The sequence below is a fragment of the Phyllostomus hastatus genome, unplaced genomic scaffold, assembly GCF_019186645.2.
Source record: "Phyllostomus hastatus isolate PE091 unplaced genomic scaffold, TTU_PhHast_1.1 phas_scaffold_46, whole genome shotgun sequence".
NCBI lineage: Eukaryota > Metazoa > Chordata > Mammalia > Chiroptera > Phyllostomidae > Phyllostomus > Phyllostomus hastatus.
Window position 1 is genome coordinate 25,976,427 of NW_025334032.1, and position 22,812 is coordinate 25,999,238.

The window sequence follows — 22,812 nt, forward strand, 5'->3', positions numbered from 1 at the left end:
TTGGAAGGCCTCCTGTGATTCCAGATCAATACGAGTGCAACAGAAGCTTTTCTGGAGTTAAGGAAATGTCCTGTCACTTGCAGCACCAATGACTCTGGCTTAAGAAACTATGGTAGACCAGCTGGCTGCTTATGACAACAGAACTTCCTGGGAATTTCCGAAGACTTTAATGACAGAGTCCCACGTTAAAAGATCTTTTGTACATATTATCCTCTCTTTGCCTCTGAATTTATAATTTCTTCTTCACATCTTGCCCAATTAGCTCATTTGGCAGCAGGCAATTCATATATTTAGGACATGGACCTCTTGCTCCCACCCAGCCAGTGACTACCTTCTATAGCTCAAAATCACCCTTGAAAGGTTTCTCATTGACATCCAGCTTTTTAATTACTGACCATAATTAAAACAGTATCTTGTAATGAGTTGATTTTAATAAAAACAGACCAACATACAAACCTTGCTCTCAGTTGTTAAATTACCACGCTCCATTTCTATTGAGCAATAATATGAACAGGACAGAAGAGAGGTGTCACATTATCTGACGGTACGCACCTTTTCCCCCACCTGTTAGAAACCTGTGAATTTATGACAATATGTTTAAGTTCCTATGTGTAGCCCAAACTGTTACATTTCTCTGACAGTTTGGAGATTACACTCACTCTTTTAAAGGAGGGGGAAAGTCAAGAGTATCCTCCCCAGGGTTTGTGACATGCTTGCTGGTAAAAGTAAAGCTATTTCTGTGAGAAACCCAATTGGCCAGTACCTGACATGCAGTGAACGGTTTAATTCTCCAGAGGAACGGGGGGATATCGAGGACAGAGATCTGGAGGCTGAAGGTATTCCCTTTGAAATGCAGCAACTTTGGTTCTTCCAGCAGCTGTCCACCTTGATGCCTTTCGTCTGAAACCACTTCCTACAGCACAGGGGAAAGAGAAGAGCATAGCAATGAAGTATCTGATGCTCTCCGCCTTTTCTTCCCATAGACATGAATGCTCACTCCCCGGTTTCTCCCAGAACTAGCACAAACAGCACAATGGATGCAGGCCTCTCTTACCACCCCCCACCCTTTCAAGGTCAAGACTAAGGACTAAAAGTGCCTAAGTAATAGGATTTGGGCAGAAAGAAACAGCTGTTCTTTGTTATTATGTTGCTTGGCCTTTTAAACACACTATGCCTATCTTTAGAAGACCTTCATTGCACCAGGCAAGGTTTAACAATGATGATTCTCCACCGCTGTGTGAATTTCATTTTGATATTACCATAATCGGGATGTTTTTGTACCCAACCTGACACATCATCATATTTCACAATAAAGGTAGAAACAGACCCCCCTTCCTGTCTGGTTCACTTGTTTGTCACTAACATTGACATTATCCATATTTATCCTTTAGCTCAAAATAGATGCTACTGAGTGAACATATCATGTTTATTTGTACTAATGTTCATAGACAATAATATGCCAAAGGCCAAGGCAAAAAATAAGTTATCAAGTCAGTTTTAGCTCAGAAAAAAATTCAAATTCCTGAGATAAATACTTCTGCATCTTCACTGAGAAATCATTGTAAATAAATCTCATGCAAATGCAATGCACATATATTCTATTGAATGTATGTGCACATACAATTAAACCATTTAATTGCTTCCAAATTTGCGTGGTTCAGAAACACTGGAGAAATGATAGAGTGAGTGAAACAATGGATATGGGTTCTGTAAAATCTTAAACTGCTGTGGAGCTGAGGCTTTTAGGGGTTACTAGAGACAAGAGACCTCCCTAAATCCATTTTTTAAAATCACCATTAATTTGGTTATAATTTTCTTGCAGAGCTAAACAAATAAGGAAACTAAAATCCTTTAATTATACCCTATAATCTTTTTAGATTCTAAAAAAGGTTGTAGGAAGTCAGGCAAATAGGTTTACAAAGGCAATATAAATAAGTTTTAATTATAAATATAAATTTCAATTACCAGTGAGTAAAACAGCTTCAAAGTTTATCTACCCCTTGTTTATGTATAAAATAACATTAATAAAACATTTCTAACTAAGAAGCAGCTGCCTGGTTTTAATCCTTCATGTACATGTAAATAGGTTGCTAGTATCTTGTGTTAGGCTAAAATAATCCAATTCCAATGTCATTTTCTTCAGCTCTCTGGTCTTGCTAGTGGTGAGGTGTTTCTTGGGGCCCTTAGGTAAGTGCTGAACTCTGTGATGATGGAAATGTTCTGTCTCTGAGCTACTTGGTATTCACTAGCTACCATGGTTTTAAGCACTTGAAAAGTGGCTAGAGTGACGAAGGAATTGAATTTTTCATTTTAATTACTTTAAGTTTAAATCCTCACACATGAGTAGTGATTACGGTACCTAACGGTGCTGTGCTAAGTGGTTCATAATGTTGTGGGTATAAGAATTGGGTAGAACGACATGGTTGCCAGTGTCTGGTGAGGGCCTCAAACAGTGGAAAGAAAGTGGCAGGGTGGGGAGAAAAGGAAACTCATTCCGAATGCTGACTTTAGGTCCTTTGTAGATGCTAGTCACTGGTGCCTTCTTTTGAGATTCATGCGTGTCCACTGGAGCTATGCTTGAGCTGGACTTTTGCTGTACAGAAATGAATCTGTCTCTGCCACCAAGGAGCTCAGTCTAGTGAGACCGTCAGTAGGCACATAGTATTTGAGTAATGCAATATATATGTGCCTGGGAAGTTAAGGCAAGTCAAAGGGTGCCTGACCCAGGTGGGAGGAGAGGCCAGGGAGGGCGTCAGGAAATTAACGGAGGAAGTGATATTTGAACTGAACCTTCAAGTAGAATTAGGTCTAGCCAGAAAAAAAGGCAGGAGAGTGCTTTCCAGACACTGAGCACGGGGTGTACAAGGCACCCAGACAGCTGGAATAGGTTAGGGCGGACAGTGTGTGGCTCAAGGTGATGACCAGGTCATGGATTCTTGCTTGCTATGCTGAGGACTTGTGTTTTAGTTTAGAGGAACAGTGCTCGGGACTTAAGTGCTGCAGAAGAATCTTCTGGGGACTACATATACTTCTAAAGAGTACTAATCTCATAAATTGAAATGGAAACACAGGATTCTAATCTCATTTCTGTGTGGTCTTAGGTAAGCTGCTTATTTTTCTTTAGGGTTCAGTTCCTTAGTTGAGTTTATGCATAGTCAAGCAAAATAATCTGCATGATAATATACTAACCTGGTTTTGCAATGCTAGCTCAAGCTTAGAAACAAGTACTAATGAGAAATGCGCTTATTAAAACCATGTTTAAGCCACAGAATAACAACAGTGTTGACTCTTCAAAGTCTATTTGATGGGCCTTTCTGTAGCGTAACCCCTTTTCTTTAAGCCTAACTGGCCTGAAGATCTGGAGAAGCAAACCGAGGGCAGGAGACAGAATGGTTTCTTTGAGGTCATGCATCGCTGAGAGCTAGGCTCTTTTAATACTTAGAAACTACACAGAGTCATTACAGCAGCAGGGAATTTCCTGAAATATTCAGTCACAGAGGGCCTTCTTCACAGGGGAAGACATGCACACCTCCTCCCCCAAGGACGTGATTTGCCTAAAAGCCACACGGTTAGTGACTAAGCTAAGACTAGAACAGGGCAACCTGTTCATCATCTAGTATTTTTTTCCCCTAAATTTCCCTGCACGTTCTATACTATGCTTGCTTTTTTTCTTTTAAAGGAGAAAATACGATGGTCAGCCTACTATTAATTCTGTCCCATAAATAATTTTTCATTGGTGCGGCATATGTGTAAAGATATATAAGTTAGTCTGTGTTTGCCCTGGGGTAATATATACTAACTAGTCTCTGAAATGCGGAGTAGAGGATATTAGGAATTTAAAAAATGGATATCTGCTTATAATTATCACAGAGGAAATGGTGTCTTTGAAATTTTTCTGGTACAGGGCTCCAAAGTTAAATACAACCATGATTATTTTTTCTTTTTTAAAAAAACTTATTGTGTGTATTGAACCAACTATATAAAAGCATCTCATAATCTTGCACAAAATATTAAGCAATTGTAGTTCTTCTGTAACAAAACAATTCATTATTAGAAGTGAAGACACCCAACAATGAACTAATCATCGTACTTACGTATTTGTAAAGGCACAGTTGATTGCAGAATTAAAGAAATGAGCTCCCAAGTTCAAGCTTTAAAACACTCTTCAAATAGAATAAATTCTACGTAACACAGAATTCCCAGTTATGCCCCTAACTTATGGTGTTCTTCTCAGGGGCTGCACCTGCACATCTAGATTTTTAAATGCTTCTCAGGTGATTTTGTTGCCTGGCTGGGTTAGGGGTCAGTGGTACAAACGACTCTGCTGAGCCAGCTCTGAGTCACCCACAGGATGTGCCGCCCCAGTGGGGGCCTTGATAGTCACTTGTTTTTCTCCTATCTGCTTCCTACGTAACAAAGACCTTCGGTTAAATCTATTGTAAAACTGATATCTGCTTTAGTTAAACTAGAAAATAGGGTCTGGCCAGTTTCTTGCATATAATATGTAGCTAAAGGCTCTGGTTGGTGGTTTTTCCAGTCTCCCTACTTCATCATTTCACATTGGGGGTTGCTAGCCATCCAGTTCCAGGAGCTGTGGCCATGAAACTCGTGCTCTGTGCCTCACTGAGCTCTTTATGTTGATTTAATGAGACAGGCAACAGAATTCAGGTGAGCTTCAGGGATACTAAACCAAGTAGGCCAAATTTACATATTTATGAGACAAAATTGCACTTAAGCGTGCTCACACACACACACAGAAAAATTATGTCGCTGTGGTGTTTTCCTTTAAATGCTTTACGTGAACAATATTTCCCAAGGTTGCATTATTGATAAATACAAGAACTACATCTGGAGGAAATCCTTTGAAATTAGATTCTAAATCCACATTAATGCCAAGTAAGTAATGAGTACCAAGAGGTACTGAATAAGAGTGCTGGGAGCAGCAGAGAAGAAAAAAAAACTACTTTTTTCTTTTCTTTTATAAGATAGGGCAAGTGCTTAATTCCTTGCTTTCTCTATGTCAAGGTTTGTTTGGTGTGTGTGTGTGAGTGTGAGAGAGAGAGAGAGAGAGAGAGGGAAAGAGAATAACAAAAACCTAACTCTTCAAATGTTACTGCTTTGAAACTCTATCACCATGCTTCAACCTTTGCTCTGAATTCATCAGAGGAGGTGATGTCAAACATTCAGACAAAATGGCAGCTCTAATTATTACAGAAACCACAGCAGCAGCAGGACAAGAAGTCATTTGGTCCTTCTCACCTCCTTCTCACTTCAGACAGATGGCATTTTTACTTTTAAAGAACCTACCTGAGCTGATGTAATTCTCACAGAGATGCCTTAGATCTAGTTATTAGAAGTTCTTCAAAAAAAATCGGAAACTAATTTAATTATGTTTTGCCAAGGTGTTTGAGGTACTTGTTTTTGTCATTCAAAGAAACTACTATGATTCAGATACAATGTCTTCAGAACAAATGAGGCAAGAATAGTAGCTCTGTATGCAAGATGCATGGGGAAAGAGGGCACGGGGGAAAATGGGGCATGTTTCTGTTTGATTACCACAATTCCTCTAAAGGACTATATATGGTTTTTTTTGGTGGGAGCATTATATTGCCAGGCCCTCCCCACGGTGTAAGAGGACAGGAGCGTTGGGTCTGGAAGCTGGGTCTTCCAGTAAGGGGTGGGCTTCGGAGAACGCAAGCTCCCAGTGCGGTATGAATGGCGGAGGAAACGCAGCCATGCCCATTAGCTGGGCTCCTGTCTTGGTTAAGAGCGCAGCTCTAGTTGGGCACGTATTTTTCCTGTCGTTTCTTTCAGATATAAAAAATATACCACAACAAATACAGCAACTGTGCAAACACAATTGTATCTATTTCCAAATCCCAACAAACATTTTTGTTATACCAGTGACTACAGCAAATTCCTGGAGAGACAGTTTCTGTGGAGATGCTTCATGGAAACCTACATGTTGACTCCGAGGACGTCAGGGTTCTATTAGAGCTGCAGAAACGGGCAAGCTCGTACTAACACGGGAAGCCTCTCAGGGGTTTAAAAAGTAAGGTGGTGCCAAGGCTTTCTGAAAGGGGAACTGTTTGAATGGGCTAATAACTACCTAATACTCCCCTCTAATTGACTACTACATTTGAAGCCATGACAAGTAAGACAGAGAGAGGTGATTTGGGATATTAAGGTGATTTAAATGAAGCTGTGTAAAGGGGTCTCGACACAGTGACTTGGCAAGGTTAAAATCCAGAGAGCAAGATCCCATCACAAACAAAACCCAGAGAGGAAGACCAGGGAGTAAAACAGTTGTGCTCAGAAAAGCTACAAGTTATGTTTTAATCTTTCTGTGGGTCACAGGAGTTATTCAACCAAGGCCGCTGCTCTGTCAGAACCCCAAGGGGGAAGCGTGTCCTTTGCTGCCCATGGCAGCTGTCACAGACATCCTGTCAGTAACAAGTACAGCCAAACCCAACTTTCAGATCAGCTTTATTTGATGTATTCGGAGAGGGAAAGAATCACTGGAGGTAAATAGCTATGAAAAATGGAGTTGAAGATATTTCCACTGAAAAATATTTCTCTAAAGCAAAATTAAGAGTTTTAAGAAACATCTCTAAATGATGAAATTAAGGTATTTGGATTCCATTTAGAGTGAGAATCCCATTTTCCCTAGCATTGACTAAGAAGAGTATATTACCCGCAGGACTGGAGAGTGGTTGGAAAAGCTGTGTTTAGGGCCTCATTCATAGTCATCTGTGAACAGTTGAGCTGTTGTAGAATCTGGTAGCAATCAACAGAAAATGAAAACAGAATATCTGGAAAGTCTGTTAGAATAAAACGTTTAACTCACAGGTTTAACTCAACAGCAGTGACACCCTATTAAAAGAAAATTCCAAATTGGCTGTGAAGGCTGATGCGCACAGCTGCTGTGATGGCCAGACCCGCACAGTCGCAGGGGGCAGCAGCGGGCTCCCTGCGTGAGCCAGGAGACTGGAAGCGCTCCAAGGCCCTGCAGGCTTCCTCCAGTGTTCTCAGCCTTCCCAATCCAGCTGAGTTACTAACCATCCAGCTTGAGTCACGGTGCCTTTCACAATTGCTAAGTCATAGTAAAAGTCTCCATCCACTCCTGCTTTTTGATTACTGAAAGTCATAGGTATTTTATCCTCTTGGCAGGGTTGGTGAAACCAGATGAAGTACATAGGATGCCAATCATAAGATGAGGTGTAACTACTTACACTGAAGTTCTCCACTACAAAATTGCACTGCTGTGAAAAACTTCTTATGGGCAGCCAGATCTTTGGCGTGCCCTTCAAAATGACCTGTGCTACCTAAGACAGCCGGGGAGCGTTTGGGAATATGGGTTGGTACCGTGTGATCCTTACTGGCTTATGTTCAGGATTCAGGTCATTGTAGCTCCTCTCTCGGTGAACATGAGTTTTGCAGCTCAGTGTCTTAAAAGCTAGTTACTGAGGAAATGCTTTGCATAATGGACTTAATGATCCAGGACTGGAGTAGCAGGGATCTGGGATGAGTTGTCAGGAGAGCTATGCTATTTATATGGGCAAGGCTTACACAGGCACTTCTGTATTGTCCTTGCTGCTATTAATATACCCCCACTCTCTGTGAGTAGCTAATGTAAAGTAAATCTTACATGATTAAAAATATCAGAAATGGAAAGAAACCTTGAACCATCTCTGCCCTAGTAGCCCTAATAAGTAATAGACTACGTGTCCAGAATATAATATAACTGCCTGGTGATAGGTATGATTTATAATTGTTGTTCTCTAACTACCACTGTCAGTTGATTCAAGCAATTTTCTCACTGCCTCTGCACTTCAAATAACTCTTGTGTCTGTAGCTCATGCCATTCTTCTTCCTTGACATGGTCTCCCTTCCTCTTTTCCTCCTACATCTCAGCCACCCATGAAGTTTCACCAAAAGTTCTCCAAAATTCTTCTCCAATTCCTCTATTGAATTGGGTCTCTGTTTTTTGAATTCCAACTACACTTCTCATCAGTTTTATAATTTAGCAGACAATGTTCCTTACACATTAGTTTAACCCTTCTCTTTCCATGGTTACCAAACCCCTAAGCACCTTTTTGGACACAGAGTAAACACAGCTCTTTCTTCAAGATAGGTATCCCTGACAAACCAGAGGTGTGGGTTCATTTTCCAGACCTTCAGCGATAGAATTCTCTTTTGATACTGATCTTTAGGATACCCTATACTTTGGCAACACCCAAAGAATTATAGAGACAAGACTGACCTGAAATGCACAAGGGGTGTTGTCCACACAATAGACTCTCAGGTTGTAGTCCAGAGAGTTACAGGACATGCAGCCAAAAACTGCCACTTTGAGTTGCTTCACGGCACAGTCTGTGATTGGTTCTCCAGTGAGGGCATATGTCCCAAAGCTGTCGAGGAGCACATGACATGCAAAGGGGTCCAAAAGGCAGTAACAGGATGTGGATTCATCCTCCACTGACATCACTTCCTGTTGGGAAAAAGTGTGTTCTCTCAGTTAGGAAATAGGATGTGAATGAACAATTATCTTCCAAGGACATAAGCAAACAAACATTTTTTTTTCAGAATATTTTCATTGCCCTAATTTTCTTGATGTTAAATGTTTTTCTATCAAAATAATGGCTTACATCAGAAATGCAAGAAATGGTTATTTATATTCAGTGCTGGAATTCTGCTTAATAGGTTATACCCAACATCAGTTTCAACGTACTACTATTTTTGGTTAATTTGTTCAACACTGAATTTAACAAAGTCTTAATTATCAATAGCAATAAGCAAACATTTATGTTTTTAAAAAGATTTCTGAAAATGTCTTTCAATATCCTTAAGGAACTATATATTTTTTCAAATATTTTATCCTCTTTCATTTCACCAAAATCATCCATGAGGAACCATTAAATAAATGGTTTGGATAAGATGTACTAAGAATATTTCACTCTTCCTGATAAGAACTTAGGCATGTGTGGCTGGTTTGGCAGAGCATAAATATAACACCATCTGGACGTAAAAGATTGTGAGGAAGTGCTGAGAAGAGAAACTGAAGGGGTGAAAATCCAGGCAAAGCAAAATGGAATGAAAAAGAGACCCAAACCTGGCCCCGTTAGAAAGCCCATGGCACTTCATGCCCCAGGAAATCTGCCTGTGGCTTATGAGGACTGAGTAAGTAGCAGAATGCATTTTCCACAAAGAATGGAGACCAGTTTGCAGACATAGCTGGGCAGAGGAAATGCAATCCACTGCAGCAACTGGCATTTTTCTTCTCAGAGAAACATGACTTCCCTTTTACTCTTTTTGCTGGAAGCACCTCCTGGGAGGTATAGTCCCAGGGCAAGCTGGAACAGGTCATTGTGTTCCAACAAGATAATCCAGCTGCTTTCATGCAAACTGACTTCAGACGGGCATCAAAGGAATCCCGATCAGACAGACCAAGCAGAGGTTCCACGCAAAACAGCTATTCCATTGCAGTCTTTCTTTGCCATGACCGCCTCCCTCATTGTTACTCTAGTCTCACGCATCTTCACTTTCCTTTTTTATTCTATAGTTCTTGCTTTGTACTATAACTTTTTTCCATGTGCTCATATATATAGGGAAACAGACACTCAATAATTTTCAATGCATTCATTAATTCACCAAAATAGCTTGTATATTTAGCACCTACTGTGTTCCTGAATACTTAAATGTAGATTTGTTATAATCCCTAAGATGACTAAACAGATACAGTGACTTTATATAACCCCTATTCATATAATTCCATATAATCCCCACAATGACAACAACAGATAGAGTGACAGAGTTTTATGTACCAAAGACAGGTATGGAAGGGTACGTGCCTGTGTGGGTAACTACAACTGTATTCTAAAACTGAACAAAATGGCTCAGGACTCTCTCATCTCTCTATTCCATTATCCTGGAAAACCACTAATAATGCCTTCAGGGCATTATAAAGCACATGTCACCAACCCTCTGAAAAACAAGAAAATGCTCACAAATGTCACAGGTGACTCTTGCTGGTAACTGTAAGGTAAAATCTATCCCATAGGTGGGAGCCAAATCCTGTTTTTCAGAAAGGAAGAACAGGGTCTCACCTCCCACGTGCCCTGCTGTGTCCTCTTCTTCAAATGGATGTTCCAGTGCTCAGAGCTGACGTCCGCACAGTGTGGTATGGTCAGTGCAAAGGGAGTGGTGACCATCATGTCTGGGGGACCACAGGTGACCTCGGGACTCAGGAGCACCTCGGATCCATCGGACTGCAGGCTTAACAGTGGGGAAGGGATGAAAGAGAGAAGCATGTGAAGGAAGGGGCATGTGCGAGAATTTGCTTGCGGGCCTGGATTCTCTTCAGGCCGAGCAGCCCTCTGCCAGGACTCCTCCCGGAGAGCACTGCGCAGTGCAGAGAGCTGGTCTGACCACAGCCGTTCATCCTGAGCTGCTCAAGCACACAGATGGTGCTTCAGCCTAGATTTCAAGTCTAGGCTTTGACAAGCAAAATGACAAATGCCCCTTCCATAATAAAGGGCGGAACAGAGGGAAGCAAAGACGCTGCTGGTGTGTCACACACCAGCTGCCGAATCCTCATGGTCCTTTGGCCAGTATCAATGGTGATACAGTTAGTGTATCAACATTATAGATACACTAATCTGGTAATCTTATCATCAGATCCCTTTCTTCTAACACATTCTCCAAATATTTTTGATGCTAGGAAGGGATAAAACAAATTATTATGAAATAAAGCAACACTTCAACAAACACACCTGAATTGAGGACGTCTCTTCTGGTTTTGAAAACATTTATTTTCTGCCACTGCACAGACACATAGGTTATAAAGTGATAGCACAGTACACAGTTCATTGTAATGTGCATAATCAAATACATAAATATACATCTTTCACATCTTTTCTATTTTAGATCTAAATTTAAAATCATTCCACCCAATGCTGGTGTTCAGGTTTTTCTGTATTGTGAGTTATTTACAGTGGGAATGCAGAGTTATGAAACTGATAAAAGAAAGTGAAGTTTAATTAAAGGGGAAATAATATCACCTCAGTGAATGCCTCCTTCTTTCATTTTCTGTCTTTTGTTTTTAATCTCCGAACCTAAATAGTAAGGTGGGATGCTTTATAGGATAGTAGTCAGTTTTGAACAGCCTATTTTTTTTTTGCTGGACTTTCACTTGTAAGAGATACGATGATACAGAAGATAGCCAATTAAGTAATTTAGCACTCTCAGAAGAAACAAAGTTACACGGGAGACGGGACTGGTATTGCCTATGCTTTCTCTTACCTCACCTAGAAAGGGAATTTAAATGTGTCATCCCTGGCCCAAAAGTGACCTCTTGAGCAAGATGAAGATGAAAATCAGTACTAAAAGATACCATTTTCTGTGATCTTGTAAAAACAGTTTTTCTATGAGTACATCTAACGTGTTACTCATTTCTGACTTGTTTTTGTTGACATTGCTTGTTTTCGCTCAAGTTGGTCCTGGTCACACTCTGGTTCATCATCTCTAATTTGCTGCTGCAATAAAAGCCATGGCACACAATGGAACAGAAACATCTTTTATCTGCTGTATCCAAAACAGACCTGAATATATCACACGGCCTCCCTCCCTCCTCAAAGCACTGGAGATGACTCTAAAAAAGTCACTCTTCCACATAGGCAACCACTGTCCAAAGCTGACAATTCTTTCTATACAACCAAATCATAGGGTAACTGAAAAAATGTCAGTATTTACCTTTTGCAGGGCAGGCAAGCTAGGAGGTGGGTTTGGAAAGGGGGTGCATTAGCAATAACAAATGCTCCATGAGCAACCTAGAACAATATACTTAAGGTCTGGAAAAACTATGAAATGCCAATGTGAACTGTCAGCAGCAGGAAGTGGCAGGCTGCGTGTGGATGCGTGCCAGGGGCCATTAGAGAGGGGTAAGCGCTTTCCCTGTAATTGCCGTCTGCATTCATCACAGACAGGAATAGCAGAGATGCTTATGAGTGACCGATGACAAGCTCTCCTAAAAAGAACTATTTAATTGCTTTCAGAGAATCATCCCCCTTGTTGAACATATTGTTCAAACATATGGGAATTTGGGGAATTATTTAATGCCAAATGAACTGAAATCAGCTAATTAGATGAACTCTCACACTCACGAATAGCAAGGCCCCTTCCGGTAATAACCTAAACAGCATTAGGACTCGCAGGCGGAGCACATGCAGCCTTCGGCGCTGCAGGGCACGGGGGCTTTGCATTAGGCAGGCACTGGGCCTTTCCACAAATGCAAAGGAAGTAAATCAAAATCTGTATCTAATCCTCCCGCTATGAAAACCAGTGTCTGGGTGCAGGTTTCTCTCTGGCAAAGGAACAAAACGGAAAATCTCTCCATTTTTTCCCTATGATTAGTAGAGGTTTGCCCTTTTCTGTTACCTTTTAGCTGCGGCAATCAGGGAGATTTACAAATATTAATTAAAGCTCTTCACACACCTGGGGAGGCAGGTGTTAACAGCAGAAGGTCACAGAGAAGTCAGTCAAAGCACTGGCAGCAAAATATCCCTAATTTCTACTCGCAGGCTCCTGCTCTCTGTGGCCAGATGCACTTTCCTCTTCTGTTACCAGCAGGAAGTTTCTGGTTAAATTGCTGGCTCTCCATGACATCTCAAGGAAAGATGGGGGTGGGTTGGGGGGCAAGCACAGGCTGGGTGTAGTCATGGATACAGACCTAGGGCCTCTGAGGACGGGAGGGGTGGGGGGCAGGCCAGGAAGAGATGCCTTTAATTGGACCTGGGTGAAGGTGAAGGTTCATCAGGAAAGCACTGACCGCATGTGAGTTTTCCCACATTACAGAGTGCATGACAAGGAAGTAGCCATGCTCCTGCTAGAAAAAAAGGTGACACAGTTTTCTAAAATTGCTGTGGGCTAATAACAACTATGAAATAATAATGACAGTGATTTTGGGACCATAACATGAACCACTTCAGGGCATCACATACCATAGTGTAGATGGAAAAGTCTGATCGTATGGGGCTTTTTTTTATTGTGTTCTTGCTGTGTGTGTATATGTGTGTTTATGAAACTTCCAGATAGGAAAAGATTAATAATTTAAGAGTCGGGTCTATGTAACCAGGTGGCTTGCTGAGCAGCTGTATGAAAATATGGTTGTGAATTCAAATTTCTGCTCACACAGGGCAGCTGAGGGTTCTGAGGAAAATGGTCAGCTTTGCGGCTTTGATGCGGAATGCACACGGTGAGAGAGGGTGCACAGGAGCACCCTGCCTGGTAGTCTGGCCAGACAGGAGGACCCGCATGGCTGACCTTGTTTTGTTATAGGAGGGGAAACCTAGAGGGCAGCAGCTGCAGAGAGCATGAGCAGCGGGGCAAAGGAACAGTGTGTCCTCGCTGTGCAGTTCACCGCATCACGCCTGATACCGCATCTCTCGTGTCACCCTTTCTGTGTCATTAGAACCAGACAGTGTGGCAGAAGGGACAGCCCATGCCTTTCTGTGCCTCATTTACCTCACATGCCAAATAACAGCTACTCTAATACTGTTTTGAGAGTTAAAAGAAGAATAAAAAGCACCTCGTATATGCTCATTACGTGAAGGTTCTGCTTCTCCAACCCCAAACTCCCACCCCTCCTGCCTTTTTATGAGTCTTATTTCTATCGGAACTGTGCTTCTTGGAGTCAGCCAATTTATTCAGTAAACTGTCATTATATCAATGCATGCTTCGACAACATTTTCAATGCCTTAGAGATGTGCACTATGGGGATTCAAGGTACCTTGTTGATGCTTTTCATCCTTACCTCCCAATCTGAGCTCAACTCCTCAGCCAGAGGAATCCCACTGAGAGGTCAATTTGTTCCTGCCTTGAGGAATCACAGCTGCTCCAGAGCGCTTGGTGCTGCCTTTGAAGAGTTTTCCTCCAGATCCACATGGTGGGCTCCCCCACGCCCTTCCCTCTTGGTTGAAACGGCACCTACTTGTGAGGTATTCCCTGACCATGCTGAGCAATGCAGGTGCAGCCTCCCCTCCACCAAACACTGGCCTTCTCTCTTTCTCTGACACTTAGTGACCTTTAATGCACCCTGACATTAGTTTGTTTATTTTTTTGCCTTCCACAAACTAGAATGTAAGCTCTATGAGGCTAGAATACATTTTTTTTCTGTTTTTTTTTCATTATTGTATCCCCAGTGCCAAATATATGCTGGTTGTAAGCAGTAAAATATATTTGTAGGAAAGGACATAGGAGCATGAGGTGGTTCTTAGTGATCAAATCTGGAAAACTTTGGGCATCAAAGTAAACCATGGTACTAAAGGATAATAATTCATTGAGTAACATAAGGACTCATCAACTATATGGCTATGAATGAATGATTGAGAAGGGAAAACTCTTTCATTCAATACAAAGGCAGCTAATATATGTAGAAAGTCAGCATTTGGCAACCAATCATATTAACATTTGACTCAGTCGAGACTTAATGAAGGGATACTAATCTATCTGGTGCAAGAGAATAATAAGGATGCATTTAGAGAATAATAAGGATGCGTTTACATAGTTTCAAAGTACCTTTGAAACTAATTACAAAGGGTAAAATATTGCTTTATAGTGGGGAATCTTGGCAGGCACCACCTAACCCAAGTTGTCAAAATCAACATCACCAGTAAGATGAGTCAGCAGAACACACCTTCCCATATGACACAGTGAAGGGAGCTCAGCATCAGTTCCGTAACATTCCTGCCAGTAACACATAACCCAAGTCTAATTGTAGGAAAATATCCAACAAGCCCAAGTCGAGGGATATCCTGCAAAATAAAAAGCCATCGACCCTCTGAAAAGCCACCAATGTCATAAAACAGAGACAGGCTTAGGGACTGTTCTGAATTCGAGGAGACTACAGACACGTGATAAGAGTGTAGTGAATGGACTTAGATTTTCATTTGCTATAAAGGACACTTTTTGGATAACGGGAACTATGAATAAAGTCTAGGGAGTAGATGATATTAAGTTAATGTTAATTTTTTTTATTTTGATGATTGTGCTGGTTAGGTAAGCAAATTTCTTGTTTTTAGGTATTTAGGGGCAAAGGGACATCTTGTTCACAGTGGTTAAAACATATGTATGTGTGTATGCATGTGTATTTTATTTATGTGTGTTTGTACATATGCACACACATGTATAGAGAATATAGCAAATGTAGTAAAATGTTAATATTTGTGCATCTGGATGTGGGATAGCTAAAAATTTTTTTTAATATTTTGTTTATTTATTTTTAGAGAGGGAAGGGAGGGAGATAGAGAGAGAGAAACATCAATGTACGGTTGCTGGGGGTTATGGCCTGCAACCCAGGCATGTACCCTGGCTGGGAATCAAACCTGCGACACTTTGGTTCGCAGCCCGTGCTCAATCCACTGAGCTACGCCAGCCAGGGCCACTAAAAATTCTTGATACTGTTCTTGTAACCTCTAAGGTTGAAATAGTGTCAAAATTATTATTTTTTTATGAGTGGAAATAGAAGCCAGGGAGAATTTTTCCAGAATTCTTACAATAAAATCTGCAAGGTCACCGACTGCTGTGTAAAATGTGTAGTGGAGGGTGACAGAGGTGCTGCATCGGGTCGTGACGAGGTGATGGTCCAAACCTCGCCACACAGGAACTAACATTCTGCAGCACCCACCCCCATACTGATGCCACCGGAAGGTCACGCTGGTTGAAGGTCAGCTGCACTGCAGAAGCTGCTAACCATGGCAGGTGTATCCGTGCACACTTTGCTTCTGCTTTCTATATTTTTTGACCTGCTTCTGGACTTGTAACATGTCACTCTCTTCAGGCGAAACCACCGGCTCCGTATTTTGAGATGAGATTTTCATTGTTGTTTTTGTCTGCCATGCTGCGCTTCGTAATTATTGCTCCCTCCTTTCCTCCTTATGGTTTCCATTATAGATTAATGTAGGCTTGATCACCTTTACCCAGAGTATCACTCAGGAATGCAGGCAGGAGAGTAATGATAGTTTTACTATGCCAGACCCTGGGTCGATACATAATTAAATCATATTTTAATGGAATAGACATAAAAGGCAGATAGATGGAAGCTGTCTTTTGTCTTAAAATTAAAGCTCAGAAAGCAAGGTAGCTCCAGTCTTCTACAGTTTTCTCCCCAAGAAAATGCATAGTTTTAACTAATATTATTCTCTTTTTCTCCTTTCATTAAAACACTCACATGTTGACCTAGGGTGCTAACATTCTGTGGATAAAAATCAGGGTTTGAGGTTTATTATTTCTGTTTTTGCTTGAGTCAGAAACCTATCTCACTCTCTAGCTCTCAGATCAACAAGAATAAAAGAAGAATAAACTCTGTGTTTTGCATACTCACAATTACAACCCTACTTTGGCCCACCCCTGTATTCCATTAGTTGGGGCTGGGAAAAGAGCATTAATGTTGGTGGATTACAAAAGGCAACAAGTACAATCACTGAGGACAGAAACATATGGTTCTACTATTAAAGGGTTTAAAGAGCTGGGTCACCTACCCGGTACTATCTGAAATAGGATCACAGGAAGGGAGAGAGTGCAGAGGGCTCTGGGGTACTGGGGTAGGAGGGGAATTACATATGCGTGAGGGAGGATCTGAATTTGCTGCAATTTGAGCACCACCACACTTCGAGATTAAACTGTTTGCATATGTTAAATGGCTTTCGTTTACACACACATTCATAGGGTGTTTACCAATTAATATACTAAAGCAATCACAAATCATGTGTAAATCACCAGTTCCTAGACACAATTTAAGCCTCATCTTTCATGCAGTGTCAGGCTTGCGTTCAGCTTGTTTACTACAAGGAGTGGAATGATGGCTCAGGGAAGGTACTTTAAAGTAAAAGCAGTGAGGGAAAGGAGGAAGAGTGATCTCTGCGGCGTGCTGCTATGGCATTTTCATATCCGCTAGGCTGTTTACTCATTTACATTTTGAATGGGGGAAAACAGGCTTCTCTAGAGGAATCCCGAGTCCCATTTCACAGAACCATTTCACTTGAGGCGGGGAAAGCAGCTAGGAGAAGTCAGACCCAACAGCACTGCGTAGCTGAGGACAGGGACGGGCAAGGCCCGGGCTGGTGTGAGATGGCCAAAGTCACATCTCACTGTGGCAGGGCTGGGACTAGAGTCTCCTGTCCTGTTAATGCTGGTGGCCGTGGGTTGGGTGGAGTTCGGGTCATGGAAAGAACAGCTGTTCCACTCCAGCCTGTGGAATTTTTAAGGTAAAACGTTGGCATGAGAGTTGTTAAGACTGTGCTCACAGACACTGGGCAAAGCCATGGGAAAGTAGGGCCTTGAGCTATAAAGTGCTCAGAATAGAGCCTTGCATGTTTCCTATTCATGCCGTGCCAGAGACTTACTGACTTAAAACAAACAGTACTGTACAGTTCTGTAGGTCAGTCCTCTCACCTACCTAATATGAAAGTGTCATCAGCCCTGACTGGTGTGGCTCAGTGGATTGAGCACTGTCCTGCAAACCGAAGGATCGCCAGTTCGATTCCCAGTCAGGGCACATGCCTGGATTGTGGACCAGGTCCCCAGTAGGGGGCACGTAAGAGGCAACCCCACATTGATGTTTCTCTCCCTCTCATTTTCCCTCCCTTCTCCTCTCTCTAAAAATAAATAAATTTTAAAAAGAAGTGTCATTGGAGCCCTAGAGAGGAATCTGCTTCTTTGGTTCTTCCAGCTTCTAGAGGCTGCTGCCTTGCTTGGCTGGGGTCCCCTTCTTCAGTGAGCCAGCCCTGCGTGGTATCTCAGATCTCTGCGTCTGACACTGATACTCCTGCCTCCCCCTTAGAAGGACCCTCACGTGGGCCCACCTGCGTAACCTGGAACAATCTCTCCATCTCAAGGTGCTTCACCTGAATCACATCCAAACAGTCCCCTTTGCCGTGTACCGTAACATCCGCGCAGGTTCCGGGGACTAGGATGTGGCCATCTCCTATTCTGTGGGGGGAGGTGGTACCAGGCTTTTCATGGCGTATTCACTTTAATGTGCGAACCTAGAGACCCCTCTGCGGCTGCCCCCTGGTCCAGTATTTTCTCCCTGAGACCACAAACGGACCACGGTGTCGGCTGACCTTTGCGTTATCGTCACTGTTTGAGCTGCCAGCACCCCCTCCGTAATCTCCATATCTGCATCCAACTTTATGGAGTCCTGGGAAGTTATTATGGCTTGCCTTAAAGATGATAACCAAGGCAGTTAGGAGGTTGATCACCCAGGCTTTTGAAGGGCTGTGGGGACTGGGTTAGGGAGCACTGAGGGCAGCCCCAGTATGGGCTGGTGTCTTCTCCCAGCATTTTTATTGAGCTATAACTAAGCGAAGTGGAAAGGATGATATATATTAAATATCTTAATAGGACAGGTTATTTCTACTTCCAGCATGGGCAATAAAAGACATGGCACATACAAATAAAAATAATTACGGTATGCGGTGTTTCTTCACAATGTGCAATTAAACTCACGAACCTCTGACTTTCCTCTTATTGAATTAAGGTGCACCTTCCATTCAGATCTATTAACAACATTCACAAACCTTTGTTATCTAGTCGGTGGCATCTTTAATTAAAGACTCCTCAGGACCACTCCAATCACTTCACATGGTGAGCTCATGGGGGCTTCAGGTGCACTTTGACTAAAATGAGGGCAAGTTTTATTTACGGTGCTTGTGTGTGGCCCGAGGGGACCTGAGGTGGAAGGGGTGGTAACGAGCAGGGTGTGGTGAAACTCTCCTTCCCCCAGAAAGTAAGATCATAAAATGACAATGTGAGGATCCCTGCCGCCTTTTTCTTCTCCCTCTTTCTCTTCCCCTCCTCACTTTTTGGGGGTGATGGCATTGTATGCTAACCTAAATGACCTTGTGAAGAAACCGTCGTGATTTTACCGTGGAAAAGAGCACCCGCTTCTGCTAAAGGTGCATCTAACCCCTCTCGGCCATTACGGTACCATTTGATAAACTGCTCCTTTTATTACACTGCACAGAACGGGTAGCCTGAAAGAATGAATGTTTCTGAAATGGCAGCAATTTGCTCCCCTCGCACTAGCAGGAAGGGCCCCTTTGTTTGTGACTCAGGAAGCACCTTACCTCCTCAGCAGTCCCCTGTGCCTGACGTGAACTAGTTAATGCCAAATCCCCCAGAGGGGGGAGGTATGTGCCATGAATTTGACTCTTCCAAACATCTGCAAAACTCACAACAACAGACTGGATTCAAATCCACGATGGACCACTGAACAGAAATGGTGACAGAGAGAATTTGTTCATTTCCACCATGACTATCTAGCAAGGACAGCCTGGCGAAGTGGACAGGCACAAAGCTGTTCAAGGTGGCGCAGGCCACCGGCCCACTTGACTGGTCACCAATCTCCTAAATCTAACCCCAGCCCACCTCGAGTCCCTTGTTGGGCTCACAAGATCTACCTCTAAAGTGTAAGTCACGGGCCAGAATGTTCCGAGAAATAGAGGGAGACTCGGAGGAACTGAGGCAGGTGTCCTTTGTGTCTTCACAAGGCTCGTGATTTGAGAGTGAACAGTTCATATGTGCGCGTCACTGAACTCATCTTTCCTCTGAGTCCAGGAAAGAGGTGGTGGTCCAAAGGAAAGACCCTAAATTCCTTTGCAATGTTGGCACAGAGCAAATTCCATGGACTTTAGAGAGCTTCTCTATGTAATTCAAAGAAATAAGAATAGACAAAAAAAATATCAAAACATAGCATTCATATGACACTTTACAGGTTATCCCAGACTTCTCATACATAAAGTCCCTTTACTGTCCTTAACTCAAATCCTGGAATGCAGTTAATAATAGACAAAATATGTAAATGATGGAATTGCAGTCTCGAGAAAGAAAATGACCTGACTAAAGCCATTGAGGGTATAAGTGGCCAGGGAGATTAGAACTCAGGCCTTCTGAATCCCTGTGTTCTCCTCATTCTACGATGTCACCTCATTTCTGATCATTCTTAATATATTTAGAGAAAGTGAAAGAGGGTGAGAAAAACATTGATCAGTTGCCTCCCACACAGCTCCAACTGAGGGCCTGGCCACTACCCAGGCATGTGCCCTGACTGGGAATCGAACTGGTGACTTTTCAGTTGTAGGATGATCCCCGATCCACTGAGCCACACCAGCTAGGGCTCATTTCTGATTATGCGTTTTTTCTCACATGATGTCAATGACCAAGTCTATGCTACTTTCCTGACAGGTTATGTACATGCTCAGTGCAGTTCAGTGAGCGCCAGGATGGGCAGATTCTTACCCGTGAGGAAGGCACAGAAACCAGCAGACGCCAGAAGAGTTCACCCTGCGTGAAGCAGGCAGGCGTGGTCTCTGCCCAATTCTGGGACATTTGGCTCTGAGCAGTACTGCTGCCACGTGCTGGGGCCAAAAGCTTGATGTGGGATTCCCATGCAGCAGTCGCGTTTTTTTCTTGGTCATAAATACTACTTTTGCCTTTTTATTCTGGAATCAATTTTCTTCCTATCCCTTTTCTTCTAAGTCCAAGAGCTGTGTTTCTTCCCTGGGAAGAAATCCAGAGTGGCTCCCAGAGCAACTATTATCACAAACTCTCAGGTGAACTTCAGCTGGCAAATCTCTCTACTAATTAATCATCAGTCCCCAAGCCAGAACGCTGGGAATTACCTTCATCTCCGTCTCCTTCAACACACATGCATGGACACATGTGCACACGTAGTCGATCTTGCTAAGTTCCTTCCCAAGTCTCTCAAATCTCCCCACTGACAGCAATGTTAGGATTAGACAAAGAATGTAAAATGTTCCCAGCTAGAGGCAAGGACACTCAAAAGCAGAATTGGTTATCCAAATTGAGATACTACTGAGGGTGAAAACAGACACTGTTAATAACTGTGCTAGGCAAAATGAGGCATATTTTCACTGTGCTCACAAGGAGGGTATGGGTATAATGAGGACTTGAACTTGGCTAGTGGCAGTGGAGATAAAGCAGAAGATAATATATCTAAAATGTAAATATGGCTAGGTTTCCTGAATCTTTTTTTTAAAGTTTCCCTTGTCCTTATTTTTAGATTTTATTTATTTTTAGAGAGGGAAGGGAGGGAGAAAGAAAGAGAGAAACATTAATGTGCGGTTGCTGGGGGTCATGGCCTGCAACCCAGGCATGTACCCTGACTGGGAATCGAACCTGTGACACTTTGGTTCACAGCCCACGCTCAATCCATTGAGCTACGCCAGCCAGGCCCGGTTTCCTGAATCTTAAGCCTCATCAAATCCTACCCACCAGGTAAATTTCACTTTCCCTAATTTTTCTCTCTTTCATATGCTGTTCTGATTAACTTAGTTCTAAATTACTTGCTGGTATTTATTCATCTGTCCCTTTGAACGGTTCTACTTTTTTTTGGACTGGAATGCATTGCTCTGTCTTCCAGTTTTAGGCCAGTTGTCACTTCCTCTCCAAGCCTCTTCTGAGCCTTTGGACAGGGTTCATCCTCTCAATCCTGATTAACATTTGTGTATCTTTGTCATGACATGAATCACACCACCATCTCATTATTCTTTTGAGTAACTGGTTTTGCTTCTTCGGGCTCCATCCATTACAGTATTAAATATCTAATTTTCCTAGTAGTTGCTAACAATTGTGCTTAGTGAAAACACCCATGGTAGTATTTCATTTTGATTCTGTAACTTTTCAGTAACATCTAGTTATTCCAATAGTTTGAATTTGTTTTTAGGACTCATTTTTGTTCATTTAAAAACTTTAATCTTATATCTCATTCACCCTCCCCATCCCCCAGTACCCATGTGCACGGACACACACATTTGCACGCATGCACACACACATTTGCGCATGCACACGCAGGGCTCTGGATGCTCTGTCTGGAAAGGAGGAAGTGGTTGGAGCTTATTTCTGTGACACTGTGAGTGAAAGAGAAGGAAAACATACATCTTATTTTGGTTGCAAGAGGATGATCATCTTCTTGGGTAACTTAGAAGTTTCTGGAGATCATCCTTGCTGGATTCAGGAGAGATGGGCGGTGACTGCAAAGGCCTCACTGACAGAGCATGCAGGTGACTAGACTGCAAACAGTTGCACCGAAGCATCTGTAGCTCCTTGTGGGTTTCAGTTATGTCTACTACCTGGCTGCCCACTGACCACATCTCAACCCTGCTCTCTGAGCCTCTTTACCTCACATCGAGGTGGCCCCTGGGAAACCTGTTTTCTGGCTCACTTATCCGACTCCTGGCCATGGTTCATCTTCTGTACCTCTTGGGAATATGGGAACCTGGGAGTCATGGAGGTGCTCTGTGGCTTCAGCAGTACACCCTCTCTTCTCATAGGGTTTTCTTTGTCCTGTTCTCTGGTAGCATGGAACAAGGTGACAAACTGATAAACAATGAGAAAATCAGGTATCCTTGTCTACTTCCTGCAGATGACCTAACTTTTTGAGGAATTCTCTTGGGGCTATTTTCTTTGGCTTTGGTGAGGGCAGGGACAACCACTTTTGATACTTGTACTCCTTCAAGATGTGACTTCTCTTTTTGTGTCTTTAAGTCCCAACCTGCTATCAGTCGGGAGAGAAGGGCACGGTGTGTGAGTAGGTGGGAGAGTGGTAGTGCCCCTTCTGATGAAATGGTGCTTCTCAACAGGTTCTGTAGGGAGGCAGGGATATTAGCCTTGGCAGTACAGCTGGCAAACATATGAAATTAGAATGTTGGGGTGTTTAGTTCTTTTTTAAAAAAACAAATTGGTTCTGAGCTTTGTTAGTTTCAGGAATGCAGAACAAGTGCACGGTGTCCCCAG

General features: G+C 42.6%; 1 protein-coding gene across 4 annotated transcripts in view; it reads right to left on the bottom strand.

Moving 5' to 3' along the window:
• UNC5D (unc-5 netrin receptor D) overlaps positions 1-22,812 on the bottom strand; it is a 484,491-nt gene that overhangs the window by 32,352 nt on the left and 429,327 nt on the right. For all 4 annotated transcript variants that reach the window (XM_045821390.1, XM_045821389.1, XM_045821388.1 and 1 more), the window contains 3 exons: positions 10,107-10,275; positions 8,264-8,491; positions 764-913 (listed from right to left, as the gene is read on the bottom strand). In XM_045821390.1, coding sequence (XP_045677346.1) covers positions 764-913; positions 8,264-8,491; positions 10,107-10,275 — 547 coding nt within the window. The remainder of the gene's footprint in view (positions 1-763; positions 914-8,263; positions 8,492-10,106; positions 10,276-22,812) is intronic.